Source organism: Pseudonaja textilis, chromosome 2 (assembly GCF_049901715.1).
Source record: "Pseudonaja textilis isolate UNSWEBS1 chromosome 2, rPseTex1.2, whole genome shotgun sequence".
Taxonomy (NCBI): Eukaryota; Metazoa; Chordata; class Lepidosauria; order Squamata; family Elapidae; genus Pseudonaja; species Pseudonaja textilis.
This window is the reverse complement of record NC_141991.1, coordinates 120,731,966-120,757,974: the sequence shown is the minus strand read 5'-3', so window position 1 is coordinate 120,757,974 and position 26,009 is coordinate 120,731,966. Positions and strand designations below refer to the sequence as shown.

The window sequence follows — 26,009 nt, the reverse complement described above, 5'->3', positions numbered from 1 at the left end:
CAAAATCACATTTATTTAGCCCTCCTCTGAGGCTATCCAACTTAAGGGGTCAAGCAGCGACTACTGTATCGATGCATCCTTAATTGTTATCGCGACAGCGACGGTCGGACGAACAAACTGGTAGCTGGCGTCGACTTTTCTCTCTCTCTCTCTCGCGCGCGCGCGCTTTCTCTTTCCCCAAAACAAATCTCCGCTTTTCACTCCTCGTTCCGGAGTTCTCTCGCTTGGCCTCTGATTGGCCGGAGCGCGGCGCAGCCCGGACCAATGACGCCCGAGTTTCTCGTGAATGAAGTGTGTGTAATTTGTGAGTTGTGCGTGAGTAAAACAGATCAAAGCCCTACGAGCCGGAGTTCGTGGCTCCGGTAGGGTGAATTGGCCACTTTGGGAAGGGTGAGGCCGAAAAAAAAAAAAAAAAAGAGGCGTCGGCGAAGGGCGATTCGCCAAAGACCCCCATGAAGCAGGAAAGAAGCAAGTGATCGGCCCCCCACTCGTCCGCCTTCGGTCTGGATCAGGTGCTTCTCCTCTTGCTCCGGCTTTCCCATCCCAAAGCGGAATGCTGTAGCCCGGGATCCCGCGCACGCCGCCGGGAGGAACGGGGAACGGGGCTCTCTCTCTCTCTCTCCTCGAGGTTAACAACCCCCGAAGCCCCCCACTCCTCCCCTACCCCCGTGAACCATGAAGAAGCGCCAGATCCGAAGCTGCCTGCCCGCGCTAACGCTGCTCCTCTGGTGGAGCGTCCGCTCGGCAGGTTCTCAAGCAGGTAAGCCCCGCTCGCCTCTTGCGCTTCGCGGCCTCCGGTGGGTTGTGGAGCGGGATCGCGCGGAGGAATGGCCCTTTACACCCAAAGCGATCAAGGATCTGTTTAACCCCAAACAGGATCTGAAGCTGTGGGCGTGTTGAACGCGGGCGCGATGCTGCCTTGCTCGCTCCCTGGGGATCGGATCCCCCCACCCCACCCCGCGTGAATCGGGAAGGAAAGTTTCCTCGTGTTTTGGCCGCGGCTGGGAAGGCGAAGCGTGCGAGAGTTTCGCCCCGCCGACAGACGCCTTTGAACCTGCGCGCTGCCGCCGCCGCCGCCGTGAGGCAAAACCTGTTTGTCTCCCTCCCCGGACCCCCCCCCCCCACCTTTCCCCGTCTGAGGGAGCGGCGAATGGTTTGGGTTTAGTTTAGGTACGTTTTTGTAACTTTAGGAAGCTAGGTCGCCGGCTGACGCGGTGGGGTTAGGGGGAAACGCGGACTGTCTCCAAACCCCGCGAAAGGAATGGCGAAACTGGAAGGCAGAGGAATTTGGGAAATGTGGTTTCGCCGGCTTCGTCGCCTCAATCGTTCTCGGCGTGAAAGGGGGCGAAAGGCTGGGCTTCGCGGAGTTTTCTTGCCCGGAGGTGGGTGGCTGGGTGGGGAGTGTTTTTAGGGCATTAGTCAAAAGCGGCGAAGAACCCCGGCTTGTTTCTAGCGCCTTCACTTTGAGCGTACGGGCTAAAAATTCATTAGTGCCCCAGAGCATGCACAGAGAGCGTTTACTCTTCCTTAGGTAATATGCGACCCACATATAACTTAAATAACCGAAACCTCTTATTCTGTACAGCTGAGATTTGAGGTCTGAAGGATGCTAAGAGCCATAAAGCCTGGTTTGCAAGTGATTTTGAACTTTTGTATGGATTAAATTTTGTTCAGGACGATTACTGTTATCCTTAATGAGCTTGTTTTCCAGAATCCTTTTGACAGCCACAAACATTTAATTTTTCCGGGGGAGGGGGGATCAAATATCTGTATACACACATGCACACACAGTAGAATGATATACTGTTTTGTGGTATATTCAATCTATAAAAGGTATTTTCAATTGCAGCTTCAATAAGACCTATGTGCCCAGACTAGCTGAAGAAGAAAAACATGCTTTTTAAAGGCATCTTGGCTGATATTAAGAGAGGCAAAAAGAAATTGGTAGTTAGATGGGATGGACACTTCCAGGAGATCCCGTATTCATAAACTATTTAAGGAGTTTTTAAAAAACCAAAAAGCAGTGGCAAACCTTTCTCTCAGGGAAGCAGGATATTTATATACTCTGCATTTCTGTGTCTTTGACAATGAATATGAATAAAATATGATATGAATAAAAATATCAAAACACCATAACAAAAATACAGACAAAAATTTACACATTACAATAAAACATATTCAAATTTAAGAAATGCTTGGAGGAAGAGATGTGATGGACTTCCTGGAAATACTCCCTGTGCACAAATTATGCAGACGAGGCTTCTAATTAAGCAGCATCTCCTTGTCTGAGGACTTAGAAACTTTCAGCCTTCCCATCATCCACTGCTGAGTTGCACCATCCAAAGGAGAGGGAAAACTTATTTTGCAAACCCTGACTCAGCCTAAGCTGTCTGTATGTTGGGGAGGAAGGTGCCGACGATAAGAATAAACAGATACCATAAAAAGTTGGGTTTGATTGGAAGGGCTAAGTCCACTGGGTCTTGTTTTATGGCTTCTTATGGGTTTGATTGGAAGGGCTAAGTCCACTGGGTCTTGTTTTATGGATTCTTACACCAACTGTCAGTAATAAGGGGGAGGGGGGAGAACGTTTAAACAGATACTGTTCAAAAGGTTAATCATGCCTTCTAGGCATTGGACAACTTCATAGGTGCCCTTCTTTCTTAGATTCTGGATGTAAAGACACAAGAAGTAACCCCTTCTGAATGTCTTGTTCCCTCCGGGGTCTTAAGGCATAGATTCCCATCATTCCCAGCCACCATGAACATTCTTATTGTCTCAGTCTACATTGCCAGGTTGTAGATGGTTTCTCCAAATTGATAAACTGGTTTCACAGGCCAGTCTCCACTGATGAGAATTTCTGAACTCAACCAAGAAAGTCAGATCCATTGGATTACCAGATTTTGGAATTGATTTAGACAATCAGTTTGATCCTGTCTAGGCTTTGGAAAAACATGTGTGTACACATGCCAGTTTCTCAAATGGTCCAGATTTTTTTTTTACAAATGGATGTTCGATTCAGTTTGGTTCAAACTATTTGGAATACAATTTGAAAAAAAGTGTTTTAATTAAATTATCTTCAAATCAAATATCTGAATGAAATCTTTGCACAGCCATAATACATTATGCTTGAATCACTAAAGTATTTTCCAATGAAACAAAAATTTGTAGTATCTACCTTTTCCCTCTAGGATAACCCAGAATTCCAGTTTTCTTTCTAAAAAGGTACAGAAAAGAAACCAAAACCAAAGAGAAAATAACTTTCCTTACAATGAAGGAATTATGGCAGAAAGAAAACCATTTCAACATCTCTCAGAGAGAGAGACCTCTTCCTCTGGCAGAAGGAGATCATGGCTGAGAAGGCTGTGGTTGGATGTCTGGGTTAGAAACTCCCATGTGGGACAAGAATACCTCATCAGAACTTTGAGGTTCTTTTAGGTACAGCTGGTCCTCATTTAGCGACCACAATTGGGCATGGCAACTCAGTTGTTAAGTGAAGCAGTTGCTCAGTGAAAATGCATCCTACGTCAGCTTTCCTTTGCTTTGCAGATCTGTGAAGGTTATGAATACAAGAATTGATTGTGAAGTTATTTTTTCCATCCCTGTCGTAACTCTGAACAGTTGCTAAATGAGTCAATCTCTAACCAAAGACTACCTGTATGTACCTGCTGCTAGAAAAGGGAAGAGGGGTTCTCTTTGAGGTGCCAATATATCTTAGTGACTTTGGGGACAAAGTATTTAAGAGGGGCAGCCATCCTTGGTTACTTTGCCTTGAGCAGCAAAACTTTTAATTCTCAAACCAAGACCAGTCGTCTCTCAGAAGGACGCTTCATTTCTCCTCCTCCTATCTAAATGGGGAAACTTGAAAGTCCATTTTACGTTGACACATTCCTGGTGCTTGAAATAAAGAAAACAACAATTCTTAAAAAGGGGGGTCCAGAGAAGCCAGCTGCTAGTCTGGCCCAAACTCGGAGGGTGGTGAGCTGAAATGGAATTGCAAGCATTCAAGTTTAATTAGGATGCAAATCTGGGAGGCACTCATCCGATTAGCCCCGGCCTGACTTCTACTGCAGATGCATTGGAACATTTCTCCACTTGCAAAAATGCCCCCCAGGAAGGAAAGAGGGGGTGGGGGGCTGGAGGTCACTACTGAGCGTTCCTCCTTTGCTCTGGGCCTGGATCTCAGAATCCAGCTCCCTTCAAACCTCATTTATTCCCCTCTATATTCCTTTTGGGGACTGTTGCTGAAGAATAAAGGGACATTATCCTCCCAGGAATGCCCCCGATATGATATGTTTTTGCTTTCTTAATTTAGGGATTAATGGATTAGCAAACTTGCCAAGTGCATGTTCAGCTGAAAAGCAATGCATTAAATCACAACTGACAAACAAGGTGTCACTTGGTGGTTGCCAGTAGCCAACTGCCAAAACGGTCAGCAGCGTCTGTAGGGCACAATTGAAGTAGAAGGGATGTTGTTATCGAAGCTCTGTTGTTGTTTTTATGTGAAACTTTGCTTGCTCTGTCATGGCAACCCTTTTGGTGGTTTTTTTTTTTTTTTTGACTGTGCCCAGCGGATACCTCAGGTAAGGGGAACTGATGAGAAGTGAGAAATGAAATGGTTGGCTCGAGTTCATCAATCACCTCAATTCATCCTTAGTGACTTGAGTTGTCCTGGACTCTTATTTGCATCTGCTGATGAGCTTGTCTGTTGTTATGGCACTTCCTTGCTTCTTTAAGGCTGTTTCTAAGAGATGCTTGCTGGAGTGATCCTACCTGTTTGTCCATGTATCAGGCACAGCCTGTCCCAAAGTTGCTTTTACAAAAGGTAATTGGTCTTTCTTGGGTGTCCCCCCCACCCCCCCAAAAATATGTTTCTTTAGAACTTTTGGAAAATCACCCTTGGGACAACCATGACCTGAATGACTGAGAATCTCTATAGTCAGCCATAGCTTGTCTAGTAGAACCTCTTCTCATAAAGCACTGTATAAATGAGAAGGGAGAGGTGAAATGATAAGAGGCTGATTTTGCTCAAATTGAACAGGGGGAAAAAAAATATGCCCACAAAAGATTAACTTCCCCTAGGAAAATACCTAATGGGTAAACAAGCGACATATTCCGAAGTAACAAAACAGCATAAACATAAGGTGCAAGGCAGAATAAAACTAGTCAACAGAAATTGAAAAATACAAAGGGACAAAACTATAGAGATAATGAAAGAATCCCTTATTAGTGGAAATCCAGAAATGGGACCCAGTTATCCCCATCAAACGATACCTCTGCTCCAATTCAAGTGCTTTCCTTCAAGCTTTCTAAAGAATGCGCAGACCTTTGAAAATGGGCGTGAAAACTAGTATATGTGTCATGTGTGTTTCTGTTAATGTCTGCACTGTTGAACGCAGTTTTCCCTAATAGTCATCTTTTTTACTAAGCATTTTGCTCATCATAATGCGATTCTTGCTTGTTATTTGCACCGTGGGTACATTTGCTGGTATTTGTTTTTCACCAGAATAATGCACAGAATCCAGGAGATGGCTAATACCAAGGCATAAATGTATTTTAATTCAAGCCCTGCAAACAGGTGTTAATTAAAAATAAAACTAGACGCGTTTCCCTCCCCTTCCCTGTAAACTGCTTGAATGGGAATTTCTTTTCGATGCAGAGCTTGATTTTCGGTGACATTTTTACCTAAGTCTTTGCCTTGTGCTGTGATACACGTCTGCATCAGCGATTCACCCCTTAAACAGCTAAGTGATTTTAAGTCATCAGATAGAGGCAGCTGCAAGTTTAAGGGAAGGCGCCTTTTTCCCAGGGAGTTCGGGAATTCAGCGGTGCCTGTTTCTGCAGGCAGCGTTAGAGAGTGGTAGTCCAGGTCTCTCCTTTAGAACTTCTGCTTGTTTGTTACGGGAATGATTTCAGAAGTAGACTGGCCAGGGTAGGTATCTTTGTAAAGGCTTCCTAATTTGTCAAAAATCCCACCAATCAATCGTCCTTGGCTAAACTAACTTCCTTCCTTCCTTCCTTCCTTCCTTCCTTCCTTCCTTCCTTCCTTCCAATTCTCCTTCTCCCTGCGGTTAATGAGTTGGTCTCTTCTTTTGCAGGGTTTGGTGGCAGCTGGAGGACAAGTGCAGTGAACTTTATTTATGTTTTTGCAAACTAATGAGCCCTCTTGCTCGCCTCTCCCTGGTTTATAATAGAGGCCAGGTTTCCCTGGTTGCTTGGAACCAGTTTTGTGTCAACATTCTTGACCTCTGCTAATTGCTTTCCCCTTGTATGCCACAGTGATTGTCAAATGGAGAGAAAAACAAACAGTGCCTGTCAGAACAACAGGGAAGAGCCCTCCCCTTCTCCAGTAGGCCCAGTTCAAAGCATACGCACACCTGCCTAAGACAAACTGGGACTAGGGAGAAACCAAAGCTGGTTTTAGAGTGCTTGAGTCACAATTCTGCTCTCACACAATGGCCTGCAAACTTTCCTTTAACAGTAACAATAAGTTTCACCTGAAACAATATTTCGATAAATACATGTGGATGAGTTTCCTGGTATCTTTCATACATTTAAATGCACAGAAAACAGCTTTTTCCAGAGTCGGATTTGTAAACTCTCTACCAAACACGACCATTCTAATGCCTTGATGTTTTCTTAGGCTTAACGCAGAATGGGATTTCTTACCCACATTTACTTTGGGAAGATGATATCCAAAAATGATATCCTGAACATGATCCACCTGGGATTAAGATAAAAGTGGAACACTTTTCAGTTGCATTAAGTGCCGACTGTTTTCGTTTTTAAATGTCCCACCCAGTTGCAAATAAGGGGTTTGGTTATGCCTTGAATGCATTGTTTAGGATGCAAATCAAAATACTCATTAAATTATAAAGCCTGACCTGATCCACAAATTCCCTTCGGCTGTTTATTTGACTCATTCTAATTCTTCTAGGTCAGGGGTGTCAAACTCACAGCCCAGATGCATCACGTGATGCCCCTGCCCCTGCCTGGTTTAGTGAAGGGGGGGGAGTCCTGATATGTCAGGTGACACCACCATGATGACACGAGTTTGACACCCCTGTTCTAGGTCAGGGGCCTTCAAACTTGGCAACTTTAGTCTTGTGGACTTCAACGCCATGCTGGCTAGGGAATTCTGGGAGTTGAAGTCCGCAAGTCTCAAAGTAGCCAAGTTTGGAGATCCCTGTTCTAGATTAAAATGTAGCTTCTCCAAGGACATCCTATCTTGATCTGAAGGTTATGAAATCCACCTCAGCTCCCCTGAAGCCCTGTCCCAACATCTCTTTAGCACTCTCTTCCACTCAGCATTGCTCTTTCCAGTTATCAGCCTCTCGGTGTTCACACTTCCAGTGTGTGTTATATTTTTTCCAGTCCAGAAAGAACACTGTTTAAGGAGTACAACTCTTAAGATGGAAGGCTGTTTTCGCTTATCTTTTTTTCTAGCCATTCCCTGCTCTGTTAATAGACCTAAACACCTCTTACAAAGGTCCTCTTTTTCAAAGCTCTCGCCCAATGGATTGTATCTTAGTTAGGGACGCACCTGCAAGTCAACTGTACCTGGTTCCTCCCAATTGTGTTTGCTGCAAATTACTTCTCAGCAGGTCACCCTGCAATCAAACTCTGAGCAAGAGCAAACAAAAATGCACTGGCCCAAGCAAGCCCTCAACTCCAATCTCCATCATTAGCAAGTGAGTCAAGCTTCATGTCACCAGGAAAGGGAAAGCCAACACACTAAGAAGCCTCCCAATCCATGGTGACACTGTTTTATGTTACCCTTCCTCCTAGACTGCAGAGTGGCTTCAAGGGATGCTGTTTCTTTTTAGATTTACATCAATCTGGCAGAACGGTTTAGCAGATATTGGAGTCCAAGATAAGCAATAGTGAAACCTAATAATGCATCTGCTTTCATTTGCTACAGTCTCTCTCTCTCTCTCTCTCTCTCTCTCTCTCTCTCTCTCTCTCTCTCCCATTTAAGTTAGTTTTGGACTCCTGGCAACTACCAGGACTAGACACCATTTTTCAGTGGCCCTTGGCTGCTTCCTAGGGCTGACAGAGAGGGACTGGCCCAAGGTTGCTCAGCTGTCTTTGGTCTAAGGCAAACCCAGCGCTCATGGCCTTCTGGGCCTTAACTGCTATACCAAGCTGGCTCTAGAAACTGGATTACTCAGGCAGAAATGCAAAAGTATGTTGTTAAAGAGAAAGTGTTTTGCCCAATGTTAAACACAATGGGTGGAATTTGATACCATAATAAATCAAAGACAAATAAACCACATTCTGACTTGAGGTTCTTGATAAGGCATGTCTCATTTTGGGTTTGTATGCATGACTCTTTGTGTGTTTGTGTTGCACGTACGTATTTGTCTGGAGGAGAAGCATCTGTGGGCTGAGATGAAGATGATCAAGAGGCAGTGGCCCACAGAAGCAGTTATTTCTCAGATACGTTTGTTTCTCATTGGAATGTCTCCAGTTTCTAGCTCAGACTGAGTTTCTCTCTCCAAGATTAAAGACCTCTTTGTTGCCAGAGAGCGCCTTTTCTTGTTTGCTAAGTTAAAGAGGACTAAAGATCTTTGCTCTCACGCTTGGTGTTTCAGATGAAAAATGGGAAGAGTTCAGTGAATTCACAACAGTAGTGTTTACCTTCACTAGAACATGATTGTGGATGCCAGGAAGCCATAACTGATGCATTTTTAAAGGAATAATTAGCAGGCCTTGTGCCAGCAAAATGGTTTTCCTTGGCTGGGATGATTCCCCAGAGAGAAACAGCCCTTGGTGGCAGGTCTAAAGGCTTTGGATACGCCATCTAGCCATTTTGCTGGAGAAACAGCCTAGAAATGCATCCCATGGACATTTCTGCAAGTGAAGCAGCTCAGAGACTTTTGTTAGGAAGACTGGGCGTGTTTTGGTCCTTGAGATGCATGGAAATGTTCCACTTGCCTTGAGGTTCTTCTCTCGACTTGCCTACAAGAGTGAAGATTAAGAGGGGAATACTCAGAACTGAAGGGAGCATGAGGCAGAGGTTGTTCAACTGCACACTCTTTTCCCCAAAGCAAAGCTATCATTTCCGCGATCATCCTTTTCATTAAGGAATCCAGGGCATGTGGTGGCAATGAGGGGAGAGCTTGGGAATTGTGCGGGGTTTGCAGTTTAAATATTGGAATAGGATTCCGGCAGCCGTACTCTTGGCTTGGGTCAATTTTCTAATTTCTAGACCTCAAAAATCACAGTGTTCTCAAGGGTGATCAGGGTCAGCATCCACCTCTAAGCACCCACCAGCTTTTCAGAGTTCCTGTAAGGGTAAAATGGTGAAGAGAAACCTTACCTGTCACCTTGAAGAAAAGAGGGATATACATAGAAAGGGTGACTTGGTGACATAGTTAGTTGTAAATACTTGTAGATATTTCAAACTGCCAGTTGCAAAATAAGCCTGATAATAAACCCTGCAAAGTGCTCTGGTTCTTCCTCCTTGATAATAGTGAGTTTTAATTCTAATAATATTTAGAAGTGGGTGCCTCACCCCCATTCTGCCAGCGACTAAAGCACAAATACAACTGATTGGAACGGAGTCTTCCCTACATGAACTCCTAAACTCCTTTTTTGAGGCTCTCAAGTCCTTTCCATCTCCCTCTGGTTTGCCACATTTCAGAGCCCAGCTCCTTTGAAAAGGGAAGTAACAGCAATTAGGTTACCCCTTAAACAGGCAGGTCCTTATTTTAATAAGAACTAGAGAAGACACCAATTTCAGCGAAGGCCCTCTCAAAAGAGAAAATCTCATCCCCAGCCCTGAGAATGACCCCCCCGTACCCAATACAGAATGTCCTGCTTCTTTATAGCTCCTGTCCCTACCTAAGACCCACAAGTCAATGTTGGTCACCTCTACCTACTGCTTTTCCAGATGTGTCACACCTGTTAGGTGTAGTGGGGATGGGGAGAGTAGTAGTGGATTGGGAAAGGCTCTACTTCAGATAGTTGTGAAGGCTGAGGCGTGGCACTGATTGTCTGGCTTTCTTTCTCTGTCACCCCTCCAAGTCTTCAGCCGAGGCGCCCTCAGACCAATCTGCCTGGTGCAATGGCAGGCCAGGCCAACCGACTGTGCCCCGGTCCTTCCCTCTGCACAGGGCTTTAAGGCTGTCAGAGGGATACATAGCCAGGCTGGGAAGGACGGTCCCTCCCATCTGTATCATTCGTGGAGGGACCTTTCATAACAGGTAGCCTGGCTGAGTAAACAGCTCCCAGCAATAACAAGGACTGCTGGCCATGAAGCAACCCAAACTGGCAGCAAGACAAAAGGGAAGGTATTGGAAGGAGGATCTGCTCTGAGGCAAAACACCTGCGATGGGTCCTCTATTTCTAGCCGGGGTTTCTTTATAGACAGGCAGTGGAGTTCCTGAGACAGGGAGCAAAGTATTTGGGAAGAAAGAGACGGAGCTCTCAAGGCCTTGCAAGCGCTGAACGGCCTTGGGACATGGAGAGTTTGATTAGGGAGAAACTTTGTGGAAGCTTGCCAGGGTGGGATTCTATATGACATCAACCTGATCTGGGCAGCAAAAATCCAGGCAGCCGCTAGATGGTAGCAGGTAGCCTGCTTTTTCTATATCTCTTGGCTGCCACTGACTAGGCACCCCATTTTTTGCTGCCCATATGTGATAACCTTATATACTCATTGCTGTATTATCTAATGCATGCACCCAAATGACCCATGTTTTGTTTAATCGTGACTTCTTGAATGTCACAATTGGCTGGCTTCCCTCTACATCTAAGCCAAATCAAACAAGCCACATTAAAGTTTAGTGTTGTACGTGAACCCGGTCATCGTCAACCCGCTTCCCAGAATCCTCCAAGCTGAAGAAGGCTCTTCTAAGTATTTTGATTCCTTGCTCTCTTTCAACGATTTGAACTTCCTCCCCTAAAGAAAAGCACATTAGATCAAAACAGGAGGAAACCTGCTTCTGCCCATTTTCATGGGAGTAAAAAAGAGACACGGCTTCTGCTCCTTCTCTCTGTTTTAATTTTTACATTGTGCTAAAATTAATCAGGATGTGGGATAAACCAGGAGGCGCTGAATGCTTGCTTGCCTTTCTTTTGGAGTTGAGATGAGAAAGGAGGAAGTGGTGGGGAAGCAACCACCTGTGCCCTCCAGGGCAGCTGCCTGTGCTAATTTTAGGCCTTTCAGCATTGACCTTGGCACTTGTAAAAAATACCTTCCAGAGTTTGCCTTCTTGGACATTCTTGCACCTCCCTCCTGACCAAGGATTGCCCTTTACAGCTTAGATATGGCAGGAAAAGCATTCTGTTTGCCGTAGTGCCATATTCTCTTCGCCATAATGTGAAAATTCAGGGTGCCGATAGACCCTCAGCATTTTATGTTTCTGGCATTGGGATGTCTCTAGATAGCTCTGATGACTAACTCTCCTTTTTGTACAGCAGACCTGAAACTTCAAGGAAAGTCCTGAGAATGTAGATCAACCAAGGTTTCCAGCATACACCTTTGTGTTGTGATGAAAGGGAATTTGAATCTCTTTCCCTCTCAGTTTGGCAACTGCTGGGAGTCCATCGCAGATGATTTTTCTCAAAAAAACATAGATGAATTCAGTCTTTGTCAATTAAAGCACTGTTTGGCCTGCCTAGAACTTCTTACCTTCTCTAGGCTGGCATGAAGGTGGCATTATAACTGGACTACAGGTGTTTTTCTTTTCTTTTCTTTTGGAGAATCTTATCAAAATCTCACTGAAGTCTTAAGGGTAGATTGAGTGAATTGCTTTCATATCAGCAATAGATATTGGACAGAAGCCTCCAAGATTTGCTGGAGGACAAAACTTTGTATTTCATTGGGGTGTCTTATTTGAGATGGAGGATGTTGCATTCCTCACAGCAGGCAAATAAGATTCCAGCACTGGCCTGGAAAGCATTTTTAGGGGAAATCCATGGATTGGAGGAGTCTCGCTTTGTCTAGGGCTTCAGCAAGTTGTTTGGATCCAACCATGTTGTAGTTGGTGGGTAGTTGTATAAAAAGACTCTGGGTGGAGATTAGTGGGAGAACCTTCTGCTGTTTTACATCTAATTGACGGTCATATTTAATTGTACAGGAAGGAACTCCTTGAGTCAACTACCAAATGACTGTCACTCCTTTCTTGGACTTGAGGAGAAACTTTCTGGCCTGCATGTTAATTTGTTGACTTCTGAGTCACCATGTTGTCACTGGAAAGGGCAGGGTTAAAATTTCAGCCCCTTTTTGGTGGGGCTGTGTGAATTTAAGAGGCAAATAAGTGCCCTAAATTCCATCAGCCCAATTTGGAGCAGGTTTAGGGAGTATTAAAAAGGAAAAACATGGTGCTTTAATTCTCCTCCACCCCAGTAGACAAGGATGCAGAGATAGTTATATTTTTTTTCCCCCAAGAGTCTGCCATCAAAAGCACAGCAGCAAGGCTTCTGAAGAAAACAAGGCATGATACAATGCAGAAATGTACGTCCATAGGCAGTCCCTTCCAAGCAGTCTCCCTTTGTTCCCAACAAGCTTACAGTTGCATTTCCACCATGTCATTGACAGTGCTTTAAAAGACAGCTGCCTGCTTGGTGCTCTCTAGAGATGTTGAGACGTGTGTCACCAGCAAATCTAGAGGGTACCATCAAAGGAAAGTGGGTCAAAGGCAAACTCTGTTTCTCAAGTGCTTGCGAGCTGGAGGGACAAACTATTTCTCTACAAATCATTGCATCTGCACGAGTTCAAAAGCTGCAGGAGTCTTGCCAGATGGACGGTCTGGAACCGGGAGCTGTCTGTTGCCTCTGAGCTCTTATTTTTCAGGCTGAAAAACATATTTTGAGAGAAAGCAAGATTTTTTTTTGGGGGGGGTGGCAAATGGCTGGATGTCCACTCAGCTTTTTCTTTTCTACCTACCATATAGGAAACTGTTGACATGTTCTGATCACAGTGGGCTCTGTGGGAAAAATAGAGTGACCGCCAATCAAGTCTCTGCTTCTTCCATTTCCACTAAAGGGCAGCTTAGAGAGAAAGCACATTTTTTTTATAAAAGTTCTCAGCAATTGAGGCTCCAGCAATGGACCACATGACTTCGCTGATCATCCTTGTTTCATAAAGGTAGTCTCTGGAGGCATTTTAGGGGACATAGGAGAGAATTATGGGGGAGTTTGGCGGGGGGAGAGAGGGAAGGGGCTCTTCTGTTCAAATTATAGTTGGTCCTTGACTTACAACAGTTCATTTGGTGACCGTTTGAAGTTACAAGGGCACTGAAAAAAAGTGACTTATGACTGTTTTTCACACTTACGACTGTTGGAGCATGCCCGTAGTCATATGATTAAAATTTGGCTGCTTGGCAACTGACTCCTATTTATAACGGTTGCAGCATCCCGGAGTCATGGGGTCACTTTTTGCCGCCTTCTGACAAACAAAGTCAATGGGGAATCCAGATTCACTTAACAACCATGCTAATGACAACTGTGATGATTCACTTAACAACTGTGGCAAGAAAGGTCATTAAAGGGGGCAAAATTCATTTAAAAAACTGTCTTGCTCAACAACAGAAAGTTTGGGCTCAACTGTGGACATAACTTGAAGTCTACCTGCCATTGTTTTCACACTTATGACCGTTGCAGAATCCGACAGTCACGTGATCAAAATTTGGATGCTTGGTAACTGGCTCATATTTATGACAGCTGCAGTGTCCCAGGGTCATGTGATCACCTTTTGCGACCTTCTGGCAAGCAAAGTCAATGGGGAAGATGGATTCACTTAACAACTCACAACTAATCAACAATTGCAGTGATTCACTTAACAACTACGACAAGGTCATAAAATGGGGCAAATATCACTTAACAACTGTCTTGCTTAGCAAAGGAAAGTTTGGCTTCCGTTGCGGTCGTAAGTAAAGGACTACCTGTACATTAACCCCAAAGAAATGACTCAAAGCAGAGGTCAGCCAAACAATGGGCCTGCTTTTTACCCTTGTTGAGTTCTCCTCTTACCTACCTGCCTCCTCATCTGTTGTTACCATGGATGAGAATTAGGGGAATCGGTTTCCACAATCCTGGAGTTTGCCGAATTGGGGAAAGCTGCAGTAAAGTCACTCAAAAGCCACACTTAAAACTATCTGCACCAGGATTTTGGCACTGAAAACCCTGGCTAGACTGGAGAGGTTGTGGGAAAACCAGTGAATCTCAAAACCCTTGTTGACTGTCATTTGTTCTGCCAAGAGAGGATTTATTTCTCAGAGCTCACCAGCAAAAGGAGTTGCTAAATATGCTTACTTTGAGGTAGCTCTCTGAATTTTGAATGGGGTATGGAGAGCTCTATGAGGACTAGAAACTTGTTTTGGAAGACAGAAATAAAACGTGAGATTGTTCCCTCTCATGCCAGCTGAGATCCCTGGGAATACATGCTAAGTCTTGAACAGGAGAACTGACTCAGGGGGGGCACAATCTGCCTGCTGCTTTAAACCATCTCTTGAGTCTTCCTTCCCATAAATCCTGTGTAGAATCAAAGTGTGTGATATACACAGACAAGGATGGTGGAGGCTCGCTCTCTGATGGCCCTGGCCCCGTTCGGCATCAGGAGGAAAAAACACGGTTGGGATTGGCACAGTTTGGTAGTAGTTGGCAATGGCTGAGCGCCAGGTGTGAGGTCATTGCCAGCCAGTGAGTTACAGAAAATGGAGTCGAAGCTTTGGAGATTAGAAGTTAGTCAGGACCTACAGAAAGAGTCAGCAGCCTCCTGGGCTTGGCCTTGTAGGCAGACTTTGAACTCAGCCTACAGAAATAACAATCACATTGCATGCAAGACAAACAACCGCCAGCGTTATTTCTCAATATTAACACCTGAAATTTACTGAGCGCTGTGCAAAGGTTAAACACAGACAGTTCCTGCTCACAGCATTGCAATTTAATGGGTGTAAGTTAAATTAAGAAGAAAAAGGAAGTGCGGGGAAGAGGAAATAGTCATAGATGGTTGTGGGCTGCATTAAGGAAGGTGGTTGCTTTTTAGAAATATGCAGGTCAGGTTTAATTTTGTTTCAGGCTCTGCAACGTAGAGCTTGAAAGGCCTGTTGACTGTTCTTTGTTTTTCCCCCCATTTTTCTATATATATTATAATTAGATGTTGGGTCAATTTGAGTATTAGATAGAGATCTCATCTGAAATATGTTTATATTATTTTTCTTGTTAAATAAGAAAGCTTATAATTATTTGTAGACTCGTTATGTAAGGGGAAGAGAATTTATCAAGGTGGTTTTTTTTTAAAAAAAAATTCTTTCCAGGATCCAGCTGGGGTGGATATTTTTTGTATGTTCAATGCTGGACTTATTTGATGTTTCTTTTTTGTACACAATTTTTTGTTGTTACTGTTTGATGTATGTTTTTCTGTTTTCTCTATTTTGCATTTTATTCCTCTTGATAAAACATAATCAATGCATATTAACAAAGATGTGCTTTTATAGAAGAGATGAGAAAGAGTTCTCACTGTAAAGGGACATATGTTACCATGGTAAATATCTACCACCATTGTTCTCTGCACAAAACTAAGCATCGTAGAGGTATCAAACCTTTTGGTATATCCAGGAGTGCAGAGTTCCATGCCAGGGGTCTCCAAGCCTGGCAACTTTAAGACTTGTGGACTTTAACTCCCAGAACTCCTCAACTAGCCAATTGGAGCACCCATATTGATTTGGCATTGATCATGGCAACTACCTTTAACAGAAGAAGCTCATACAAAACTCAAGAATGAAAGATCTTGATCTTGGGCATTTCAGGCATCCCCTGTGAAATTGGCGGGAAGAACAGAAGATTGAATGACACAGAAATGACATAGGTTTCCTGCCTGAGCAGGGGGTTGGACTAGAAGACCTCCAAGGGCCCTTCAAACCCTTGTTAGTCGATATTCTGTAGCACAGAAAGTAAGATTTCAAAGCCCAGCTCCAAGATCACAATGCATCTTAAATGAATGCAGGGCTGGTTTTAAATATCCAGATCAGTAGAAGTAGAAAGCTTCTATAGGATAATTAAATACATTTTGAAATGGGGAAGGGGGCACAGAAATTGGTTGCATCTTCTCTAAATACGGTCCCTGATTGTGAAATTCTTGGTGAAAGAACATAATCTTTTGGTGGGAAGTTCTTTGCTGTAAGCATTGAACAAAAAAAAAAACCCCTTTTGTGCTAATTTTCATGAATTCAGCCTCTCTTCTTTTTCCTCCTCCTATTCCAAATGCTTTATCCCTCTTTGTTGAAGTTTTTAAACTTGGCTTAGTCAAGCTTGACCACCTCAGTCTGCAGTCTTTTTCAGTCTGAGTAAGAGGGCGAGGGACTGAAAAGAGGCTGGAGACCGAAGCGCAGCTTTTCCCCAAAAGGAGGAGATAAAATGTTGGGACAGCAAGCCCAAAATGGAAATGGTGGCGGCGGCACTGTAGCCAGAGGCAGGCTTTGTGGATATGTGTTGCTGGGCGTGTAGGAATGTGGCTGGTGCAGTCCTTAGTTTCACGTGGCAAATACCAACTCCGCGCAGGAATGTGCAAAGATCGCACTGTATGAGGACTAGAGAACTGGTGGGTTTTATCTAAAAATTGCCCCGGGCCACCTGGAATGTAGGAGACATTTAGCAGGTGGGCTGGTGTCATTTTTGAAGGTATGACTCAGACTTCTAAAACCTTTGCAAATGTAAAGGATGGGTTTTATTAACCTTTCTCTGTGCTCTCTATGCCCTTAAAAGAATGGTGGGCCCTCAAGCTCAACATTCATACCAATTCCGAACTGTGAAAAGCTTTGCCACATTTATTCCCAATTTGCATATATTTGCATACCCTTTCTTCCTCTTAATTACAGAGAAAGCTTGCATAGATTTGCATATCTTTTTCCCCCCTTCCTCCAAATCAGGGGAGGAAAGCTCCAGAGTGCCTATGCGGAAGGGCTTAGGTTTACTCCACTCTCCATTCTGGGTGCATCCACCTGCCGTCCTCTTAAAGTCCATCATTTTACAGCCTTGAGCATCCCTTGGTAAGGCAAGCTGACCCTTCTCACCAGAGTGAATTCAGCCCTGTTCACGAAGCGACTCCAGCTTGCTCCAAAGTGTTGCTGTTTGTGCTGTCTCTGGCTATTTCCATCTCTCTGCCACCCTGGCAGCTTCTCTGGTTGGAGGGAGCTGTCTTCCCTGCTGAGAACATGGATTTTTCTCCCCTCCCTCCCCTTTCCCCTCCTTTTTAATCTGGGGACATGGGGCTTTCTGTCTCTGTAGCTCTTTTGTTCCAGGCTTCTGGCTGCTCTGACAAGCCAGTATTATGGAAAAGCCCCTAATGGGCTACCGCAGCAGCAGCAAAATGAAAGGCAGCCCTACGCCTTTTCCATGCAAGGGCATAAAGGCTCCTCATTGTGTAGCCATGGCAGCTTTTTAATTGGAGGGAGCTCTGGGTCAGGACCCTGGGGCGGCCTGCAGCTCCAAAAAGGCCTGCCTCTTCTCTACCCACCCATCCCTGGCTAGACAGCGAAAGAAGCAGAGGCCAGCACTGTGGGAAGGAAACAGAGCCCCCCCCGTCCCTTTGGGTAAGTCACCCCCCTCCTTCGAGAGAAGCGGGGAGTCCCTTCTTTCTGTGGGAGGAGAAAAGGCTCTCAGGAGGTCATTTATTTCAGGCCTGTCAGTCTGGGGGAAAAGCAAAACAGGAACATGGTCACCCTTGCAACTTTCCCTCCATTTTTTATTTCTTTGTATTTGTATCCTGCCTTTCTTATTTTTTTACAATTAATTCAAGGTGGGAACCATATCCAACACACTTTCCGCCTCTATTTTTCCCGCCATAACAACACTGGGAGGAGAGTTGTGCTTAGCGAATTTTGTCCATCTTTTAAGACTCCTCCCCCCATGTCAGGGGTCTCCAACCTTGGCAACTTTGAGACCTGTGGACTTCAACTCCCAGAATTCCTCAGCCAGCTTTGCTGGCTGAGGAATTCTGGGAGTTGAAGTCCACAAGTCTCAAAGTTGCCAAGGTTGGAGACCCCTGCCCTATGTCATTTGCTCCTCTAAGAGAGGATTTATTTCTCAGAGCTCACCAGCAAAATGAGTTGCTAAATATGCTTACTTTTAGGTAGCTCTCTAAATTTTGAATGGTGTTTTTGGGTAGCTCTGTGAGGACTAGAAACTTGTTTTTGAAGATAGAAATAAGGCACAAAATTGTTCCCTGTCATGCCAACTGAGATCCCTGGGAAGTGTGGACCGAGTACATTCTATGTCTTGAACAGGAGAACTGACTCGGGGCACAATCTGCAGCTTGTGGTACTTGGGGTGGACCCTATCCAGACCGAGGACACCCACAGTAGAGGCAAGGAACCTGCTATTGTGTCTTGTAAATCAACCAGTTATCTATGAGACCAGGAGTATACAATTACAGTCACTTTACAACCGCTAGACTTCAACTCCCAGAATTCCTGAGCCAGCATGGATTGGCTCAAGAATTTTTGGGAGTTGAAGTCCACAGGTCATAAAGAGCCCATAGTTTCCCACCCCCTGTACTAGAGGATGTATTGCTCCAATTAGCAGCAATGTGAGAAGCTATTAGATTCATTATTTGGCCAATTTCGGTGTTAGATTGCCATATTCTTCTTGGCTATGTGGATCAAGAATTCTGGGAGTTGTAGTCTCACACAAATAAAATGTGAAGGTTAAGATAGATTGGGCAGCTGTGGCTCCAGATTTCCCACGTACAAGCTTCCAAGGTCTCATGGGCCCATCAAGCCTTAATGTCTTCCTGCCTTAACCCATTCTTCTCAAAGAAAAGTCAGCAGTCCTAGGGGAAGGCCTTGCCACTAGCACTGACCATTCATACCCCTCCACCAGGGACTGAAGTTGTGAGAAGCAGAGTAGCCATTGAAACATCTGCATATTTCTGTTTTTTTCAGAAGCCCCAGGAAAGGCACCTGCTTCCTTAAGGAACTAGCTTCTGGCTGTTGCAAATCATTTCCTCTGTCAACCTCAGAAGTCGGCCAGCTTCCTAGTCTCACCGTCTAAGCCAGTGGGGTTTCCTCTGTCTCTTCTTTACTGGCCTATTTTCAGTGAGAAGAAATAATTGTGGGCAAACAGACAAAAGGGGCTTGACATCAACTCTCTCCGCCCTCTGTACATAAACCTTCATCTGGTTTTTGGAGAGTACTTAATCAAACCCTTGAGGGCTCAACATTTGTGCTTTTTTTGCGTGTGGGTTGGTGGGAGGTGTGAGCGTATTTAATAACTCTTTTGTTGCCCTTAAAACCTCTTTTACACTTCAGTGAGCAGGTGGGAGGATATAAATACAAAATGAACAACAAAGAGATAAAACCCAGTGCAACCTGCAGTTTTCAATAGTTATATGAGCTATGGGAAAGCAATGCCTTCTCAGGACCAAACAAGGCCATCAGTCAGCCCATTAGCAGACCCCTGGGCATCACATTTTCCAGAGGAAAACTGGGGAGGGTCTGTGCAAATCTGTGTCATTGATCTAAATGGAATTACAGAAGAACCTTTCAAGCACAGAGGTCTTGTGTGAAGTTTTCTGTGTGGCTGTGGCCTGTCCATCTCTTTCCCACCCTCAAAATGTATAGCCTTGTCCATCTCTTGGCGATGGTGGGGGGTGGGAAGAAAGACAGGCCTTGCTTAGCAGCTGTGTTCTCTCTTTCTCCTCTTCCCTGGTGAAATGTCTCCCCCCTCCTTCCCCCATCCCTGCAAGCCCTATCAGTGCAGCATGCCACAGATATCATCCATATTCCATACATGCCTTTGCAACCCATAGCAAGCACCATAGCAGCCCGGCCTTCTGATAATAGATGACAGCTTGAGCTACTGTTCATTGCCGGACAGCAAAACCTTTCAGCAAATGTCTCTCGGCTCCTTAAAACTTTGGGTGGGGGTGGGAGGTGGCGGGGACAAGCAGCCTTGCTCTAGGCAGCTGTTGAGGAATAGTAATGGGGCCAAAGGGTTGTGATTTTGAGGAGACTTGCCTTCCCACCCCAGGACTGCACATTAATTATTGCTATTGTGATTTGCCTTTAGAACATCAGCTTGTTAAGGGTGTGTGAAGAACTTAGCTTCTCATGCAGGGCTTGTGAGTCAAGTTCTTTCTTTCTTTGAATTGTTACACAGCCCTCCATTCAAGGAAATATCTACTCTGGGCAGTCCCATGTAAAGTTGTGACCTCAAAGAGTGGAAGATTAAAAAAAAAAGTATTTGCCTGGTGCCAAGAAGACATCAGTAGTGAATGCAGTGCAAATCTTGCAGAGAACAAGTCCAGTGGGAAGACCATCATAATCAGAAAGAATTTTCTTGACCCAGCACCACCATCTCATCTCGGATGCTACAAGCATCTGGAGCAGAGCTTCATTGGATAGCTTCAGTCTAGGCACCAAGCAGTTCTACTTGTCTTCCCAAAAAAGTGAAGTTGATTCTGCAGTTTAATCATATTACACAAATGTCCACTCTCTGTTATTCCTGCCTTGTTTGTTTTGCATAAGGGTAGCCGTGAGGAATAATAAAGAATGATGATTCCTTTTTTCCCCTCTTTGGGTCCTGGTCAGATGCTTTTGTTGTTTTCTAAAAATGCCTTCTGCATTTTTTAGGGAAATCAATGCTTGCTTTTTGTTTTTTTGTTTTTTGTTTTTAAACCAATGCAGAGATCCTCTGGATGTTAAATTCCAAACTCCATGCCAAGTTGCCTGCTTGGAGAAGAACACAATAAGCCCCTCTTACTACTGCTTGTTTTGCAAATCAGGGGTTGAATTGCCGGCCAGTGACTGGTCCTCTGGTCCTTTTTCAACTGCATCGACTTCATTCTCTTGCTGATTTATTCCTGAGCAACCTATTTATATGTTCAAAATACAGTAATCCTCGCCCTCTCACATCTTCCGGTTCAGTTTGAACTATTTTGATTGAAATGGCTTTCAAAGATGCCTAATCACAGGATCACCGTTTCAGTTGGCAAGGTGCAATTTTGGACACAATGAGTGAAAGTGCATAGCCCTGTTTTCACCTGTCCAATCGGAGAAAGGCAAATGCCCCAAAGGCCCATTTCATCCCACCTGAATTTCAGTTCTCGTTTTCACTTCAAGCCCTGTCCTGTGGACATATGAAACCATTGAGCAACAAGGAGACTCCTGAATTCTTCTCAAAGCCAAAACAGCTGCAGCCTCCAAAGAGTAGGAATTCCCGGGCTCTTTCAAAAGTGGTAACATCTTGATCTCTTTAAGGCAGGGAGAAAAAGAAAAGAAAGGAAGGAATAGGGCTGAATTTAACTCTTTGCTCTTTTTTTCCCCTTCAAACAGCTGACCAATAGATTCCTAACCTCTTGAAAAAAAGTTCCATGTCTCTAACCTTGAAAGACCAGATTGTAGGTGACAGGTAGAGGGAGGGAAGAAAGTTAATATTATTCGGGAGAATATATGCCTGTTTTGTGCCCTTGAAATTTGATGAGAAGAAAGTGTAGAATTAACCCTGAATAGCATTTGGACAGATTGAGCAACTGGTGGTTTTAAGAACATGGTGCGTAAGAACTGGTGTCCTGAGTTGGCTTTTATCATCCTCCCTCTTAATTCTTGAGGTCATTGTGGTTTGGAAACCATCTATAGCTTCACTTATGAGAATTAGCCAATTGTGGTAGTAAACACAGCATAGCAGTATGGGCACATCAGAATTTAAACCAGAGTTTCTTCATCCTTAGATTAAAGCTTTAATAATCACTAAATCATATTAGTTCTCTGATTTGTTTTTCAACTACCCACTTGAGATGGCTAAACTAGGTTAATAGTTGTTACCAAACCTGAGTTAATTTTCATATTAACAAGGAAGATAAAGGGTCACAATGTGGCTGTCTCTACACTCCTGACTCCAGGAAATCATTAGGGAAAAAAAGGGTGAGTTATTCAAATGTTAATGACTTTGGGCTGTTGACATTAATGCCCTCCATTGGGTATTCTTCTGGCATTGAATGATGTGGGTCTGAATTCTTAGTTCCAATGGCATTGATGCATTCCCTTTTTCAATATTTGCAGCCTTCATTAAAAGTGTGGGGTCTATGGTGCTCTCTGAGCTTGTTGTTTTCTTACAAACGTTTCATTACCAAACTATCATGTAGTACTGATGATGTAAGGATTCCTCAATTCAACCAAGCTTCAAAAATGTTCTAATGTTAAAAGTAGATAAAGCATAATTAAGTACACTGCAGATAATGCAAGGGCTGGATTGCAACAGCAGTAAACATATTTGAAGGGTTAAAGTACAAAATTCTAAAGCAGAATGAAAAAAAAAAGTCAATAGTTTATTTTGGAACACTAATTATGACTGTACAGGATACAGTTTTTCCTCAAATTTCAGAATTAAATTAGGCAAATTTCTGTGTATGTGCTGAAACTCCCTCAGGTGCTTCTGATATTATCTTGAGTCACCTGATTCTCTGTGAATCTGGATGCAGTAAGGCTTAGGTCACCTGGCTTTTGAGAAGTTAGGGACCTTGTTAAAGTAAAATGAGGAAAAAGTACTTCATAAGTGAACCCAGGATAAAGTCCATACTGATTAAAAAGTCTGTTTGATAGGGCAAAGGACAAAGTAAACAGGAAAGACAACTTTCCATCTCAGTATCTTGCATGTTTCTGGGGGGAAAAAATCTCTCTTCAAGCTAACAATGAGATACTTTATAAAATATTGGAAATGAAAATGCTTTGGTGAGTGAGAGAGAAAAAATCTTACTATATGGAGACTCAGTTTTATTTTACCTAATTTTTATGAACATCTTAACTGACTAAGATTCATCTTCTACGGTTGTGCTTCTCCCCCCCTCCTGTTAAGAATAGTGTTAGATGAAAAACCAACTGATTCGATGGTTCAGTCCATACATTCCAACTTTGATTTGCAAGTGTGTTTTCACAGTCTCTCCCTGGCTCTCCCAATTCAGATGCGGCTTCTAAAATGAATCTGTGATTCTCCTTTTTTATTATTTCCTATACTCCCCTTTTCCTGATCTATTTTATGTAACTTCTTAAATCCACATCTAATATATATAGACTATCCTATACTGGAGAGTATATCTCCTGAATCACAGGATTACTTTCAAGTAAATCCAAATGGGATTGTGCTATTAGTTCATGTAAATGAAACACATACGAGTCATATTTATTCCTGATAATATAGTCCTTTGCTATTCCTTGTGTCTCCCTATGTTGAATGTTGTTTGACAATGAGATAGGCAGCATATCAATTGAATAAATTGATTCTCCAATAAATAAAATTATTCTCACATTCCGTCTGACCATACTTTGAAGAGTGCTGAGGTACTGATGCCACCTTGTATGTAACAACAATCCTCCTAGCAGGTGGCTTTTCAGAACAGAACAGATTTTGAATTCCAGAGTAACAATTTAACATAATTTTCTCATCTTGAGTGACAGCATGCAGTAATCAATTTGTGGATCCTAAGAAGCTTTAAAGCTAAAGAGATAGTTCATCCTGTATAGGCTTCCTTGGAAATAAAGTCTCCTTACCCAATAAGACCAATCGCATGTGCAGAATTTAAGATTTTATGGGTAAAATTGCAGGCTTGCTTTTAATCAAATTAAAGTTTTAAATTTAATTTTAAAGTTACAGTACAGAACTCCTGCTTCTGAAGTAAACTCACAAATGAACACAAGGAAGCTTACAAAAAAGCCTAGAATTTTAAGCGGAAGGCTAGATGATGAGCAAGGGGTGCAGTCTAATCGAGGCTCCGATCATAGCAGGTCTCCCTGTAGTTTGGACCTCTTGAAGCTGCAGGGATTATAAGCAGAAAATTGATTTCACAGTACAGGGTACACTGTGAAAGTGACATGTAGCTTTCTGGACTTCACAACAAGCCCCTTTGTGGAATGACGGGTTCTCGAACTCTTGGCACACAGCCCAGAAGTTTCCTAATTTGGCTTTGATGAATTTGCTGAAAGGCTATTTTCAGTCCCCACAGGATCAGTCAGAAAACAGAAGCTGCCATTCATGTTCAGGTGGCAGGTTACGAATAACTATTCCGGCCCTCCCTTGTGTTTCTAAGGAGGCCTTAAGGTGATTAAAAACGGAGAAGAGTCAAATACTTTGTTTATGCCTTATCTTTCCTATGCTCCCAGTTTGACCTTTCTAAAATAATTATTCACAATGAAAACTTGTGTGCAGAGTTGTGATTGTCATCTCCAAAAAAGGCTGCTGTGTTTGAGAATTCTGGATCTCCCATCATATGGATGTCTTTTGAGAATTTACCAGGGTGGTTTGGAAGTTGTGTCCCAACATACACACTTTAACTGGTTGGTCTCTCCAGGAGATGATAGTTAGTGACCATTTATTTATTCATAGTGAAATTTGTGAAAGGCATTTTGCAGGGTATCTTCTAAATTAGGGTTACCACCCGGCATCTGCAGCTGGCCGCAGGGATGCCAAAATGATAAAAAGTGCATTGTGCCATGACAAGTCCCATGGGTTCAGAGTCAGACTTGTTTCATGACACCACAATGTTATGGTTTACATTTCAATGTATTTCACTTTCCTGGAGAAGTTCTAGTTGTCACATAGCCTCAAAATGGCTTTCAATGATTTACCAGCAGCATAATAAGTAGAAATTCCAAAAGAAATGGGTTTCCAATATTATTTTCCTTATGCGGTTCTGAGAAGGACAATCCTCACAGTCCGTGGTCTCAAATGTTTCTGTCAGGAACAGATGAAGCACAAATTTCCAACTTTGTCAATCAATGTACTTGAAGCAGTTACAATTTTGATGGATTTCTGATTTAGATCCAAGATGGCTCAAAATAACTGAAGTGTTCTAAAATGCATTAGAATTAGTCATGGAAAAGTTGCATCAGTAACGTAAGGCAGATGATGCATAAAAGAATTCTTGCTGCTCAAATTTTCATCTCTACATATTATAAAGTCCAGGCATTTTCTATCTACTGCATAGCAAAGACAGGCAGAATTCAAGCCAGTCAAGCTCTGTTTGCACTTTTTTTTTTACCACATCATGCAGTCATATGTACATCCATCCCTCATGCATTTCCCCTTTGGCACGGCGGAAGCAAGGATACGCAAAGCACTAAACAGAGCAAGTCAAGACATAAACACATGAGCTAGAAAGATGAAAAGCAAATGCAGATAACTCTAGTTTGCAATTCCATTCACTTAATAATTTAGTTACAGTTATATAGGCCATCTGAAGCAATGGGCTGCTTACAGCAAAGAGAAAAAAAGTTGATATGTGTCCCCTTCCCCATCCCAAGGATACTGCTAGTTATTTTATTTTTGTTATTTTTGTTTTTTATCGCACCTTTATTACTTTATAAGTAATTCAAGGCAGAGAACATACATAATAATCCTTCCTCATCCTATTTTCCTCACAACATCCACCAGCATTTTCAGTGGCCTTGTGAGAGTAGAAGCTTCTGGGGCAAATAGAGGGCTCCAAAGTGTGCAGTTTTCCCATCCCAATTGTCTTGTCCAAGTCCCACTGACTTCAGATTTAGGGGAGACTCTTAACAGAACTTCTGCAGACATTCTCTTCAGATCCATAGGTTCAATACAGGTAGTCCTCGATTTACAACAGTTCACTTAGAGTGACCGTTCAAAGTTACAACATCACTGAATAAAGGGACATGACCATTATTCATCCTTATGATTATTGCAATTTTGGTAACATGATCAAAATTCAGACACTTGGGCAACTGACTCATATTTATGACAGTTGCAGTGTCCTGGGATCATGCGATCACTTTTTACAACCTTCTGACAAGTAAAGTCAATGGGGAAACCAGATTCCCTTAACTGTGTTAGTAACTTAACAACTGCAGTGATTCAACAACTGTGGCAAGAAAAGTCATAAAATGGGGCAAAACTCACTTAACAACTGTCTCGCTTAGCAACCGAAATTTTGGGCTCAGTTGTGGTGGTATGTTGTATCGTATTGGCAAGGCAATGACTGATACTTTCAATTGTTTCTGCCTCCAGACTGTTGGTTTTAATACTTCATACACTGACATTTGTTCTTTAAACTT

General features: G+C 43.3%; 1 protein-coding gene across 1 annotated transcript in view; it reads left to right on the top strand.

Moving 5' to 3' along the window:
- The first annotated feature begins 317 nt into the window (after positions 1–317).
- The window catches only part of ERBB3 (erb-b2 receptor tyrosine kinase 3), a 99,178-nt gene continuing 73,486 nt past the window's right edge, over positions 318–26,009 (top strand). The window contains exon 1 of the mRNA XM_026711074.2: positions 318–760. Coding sequence (XP_026566859.2) covers positions 676–760 — 85 coding nt within the window. The 5' untranslated portion in view covers positions 318–675. The remainder of the gene's footprint in view (positions 761–26,009) is intronic.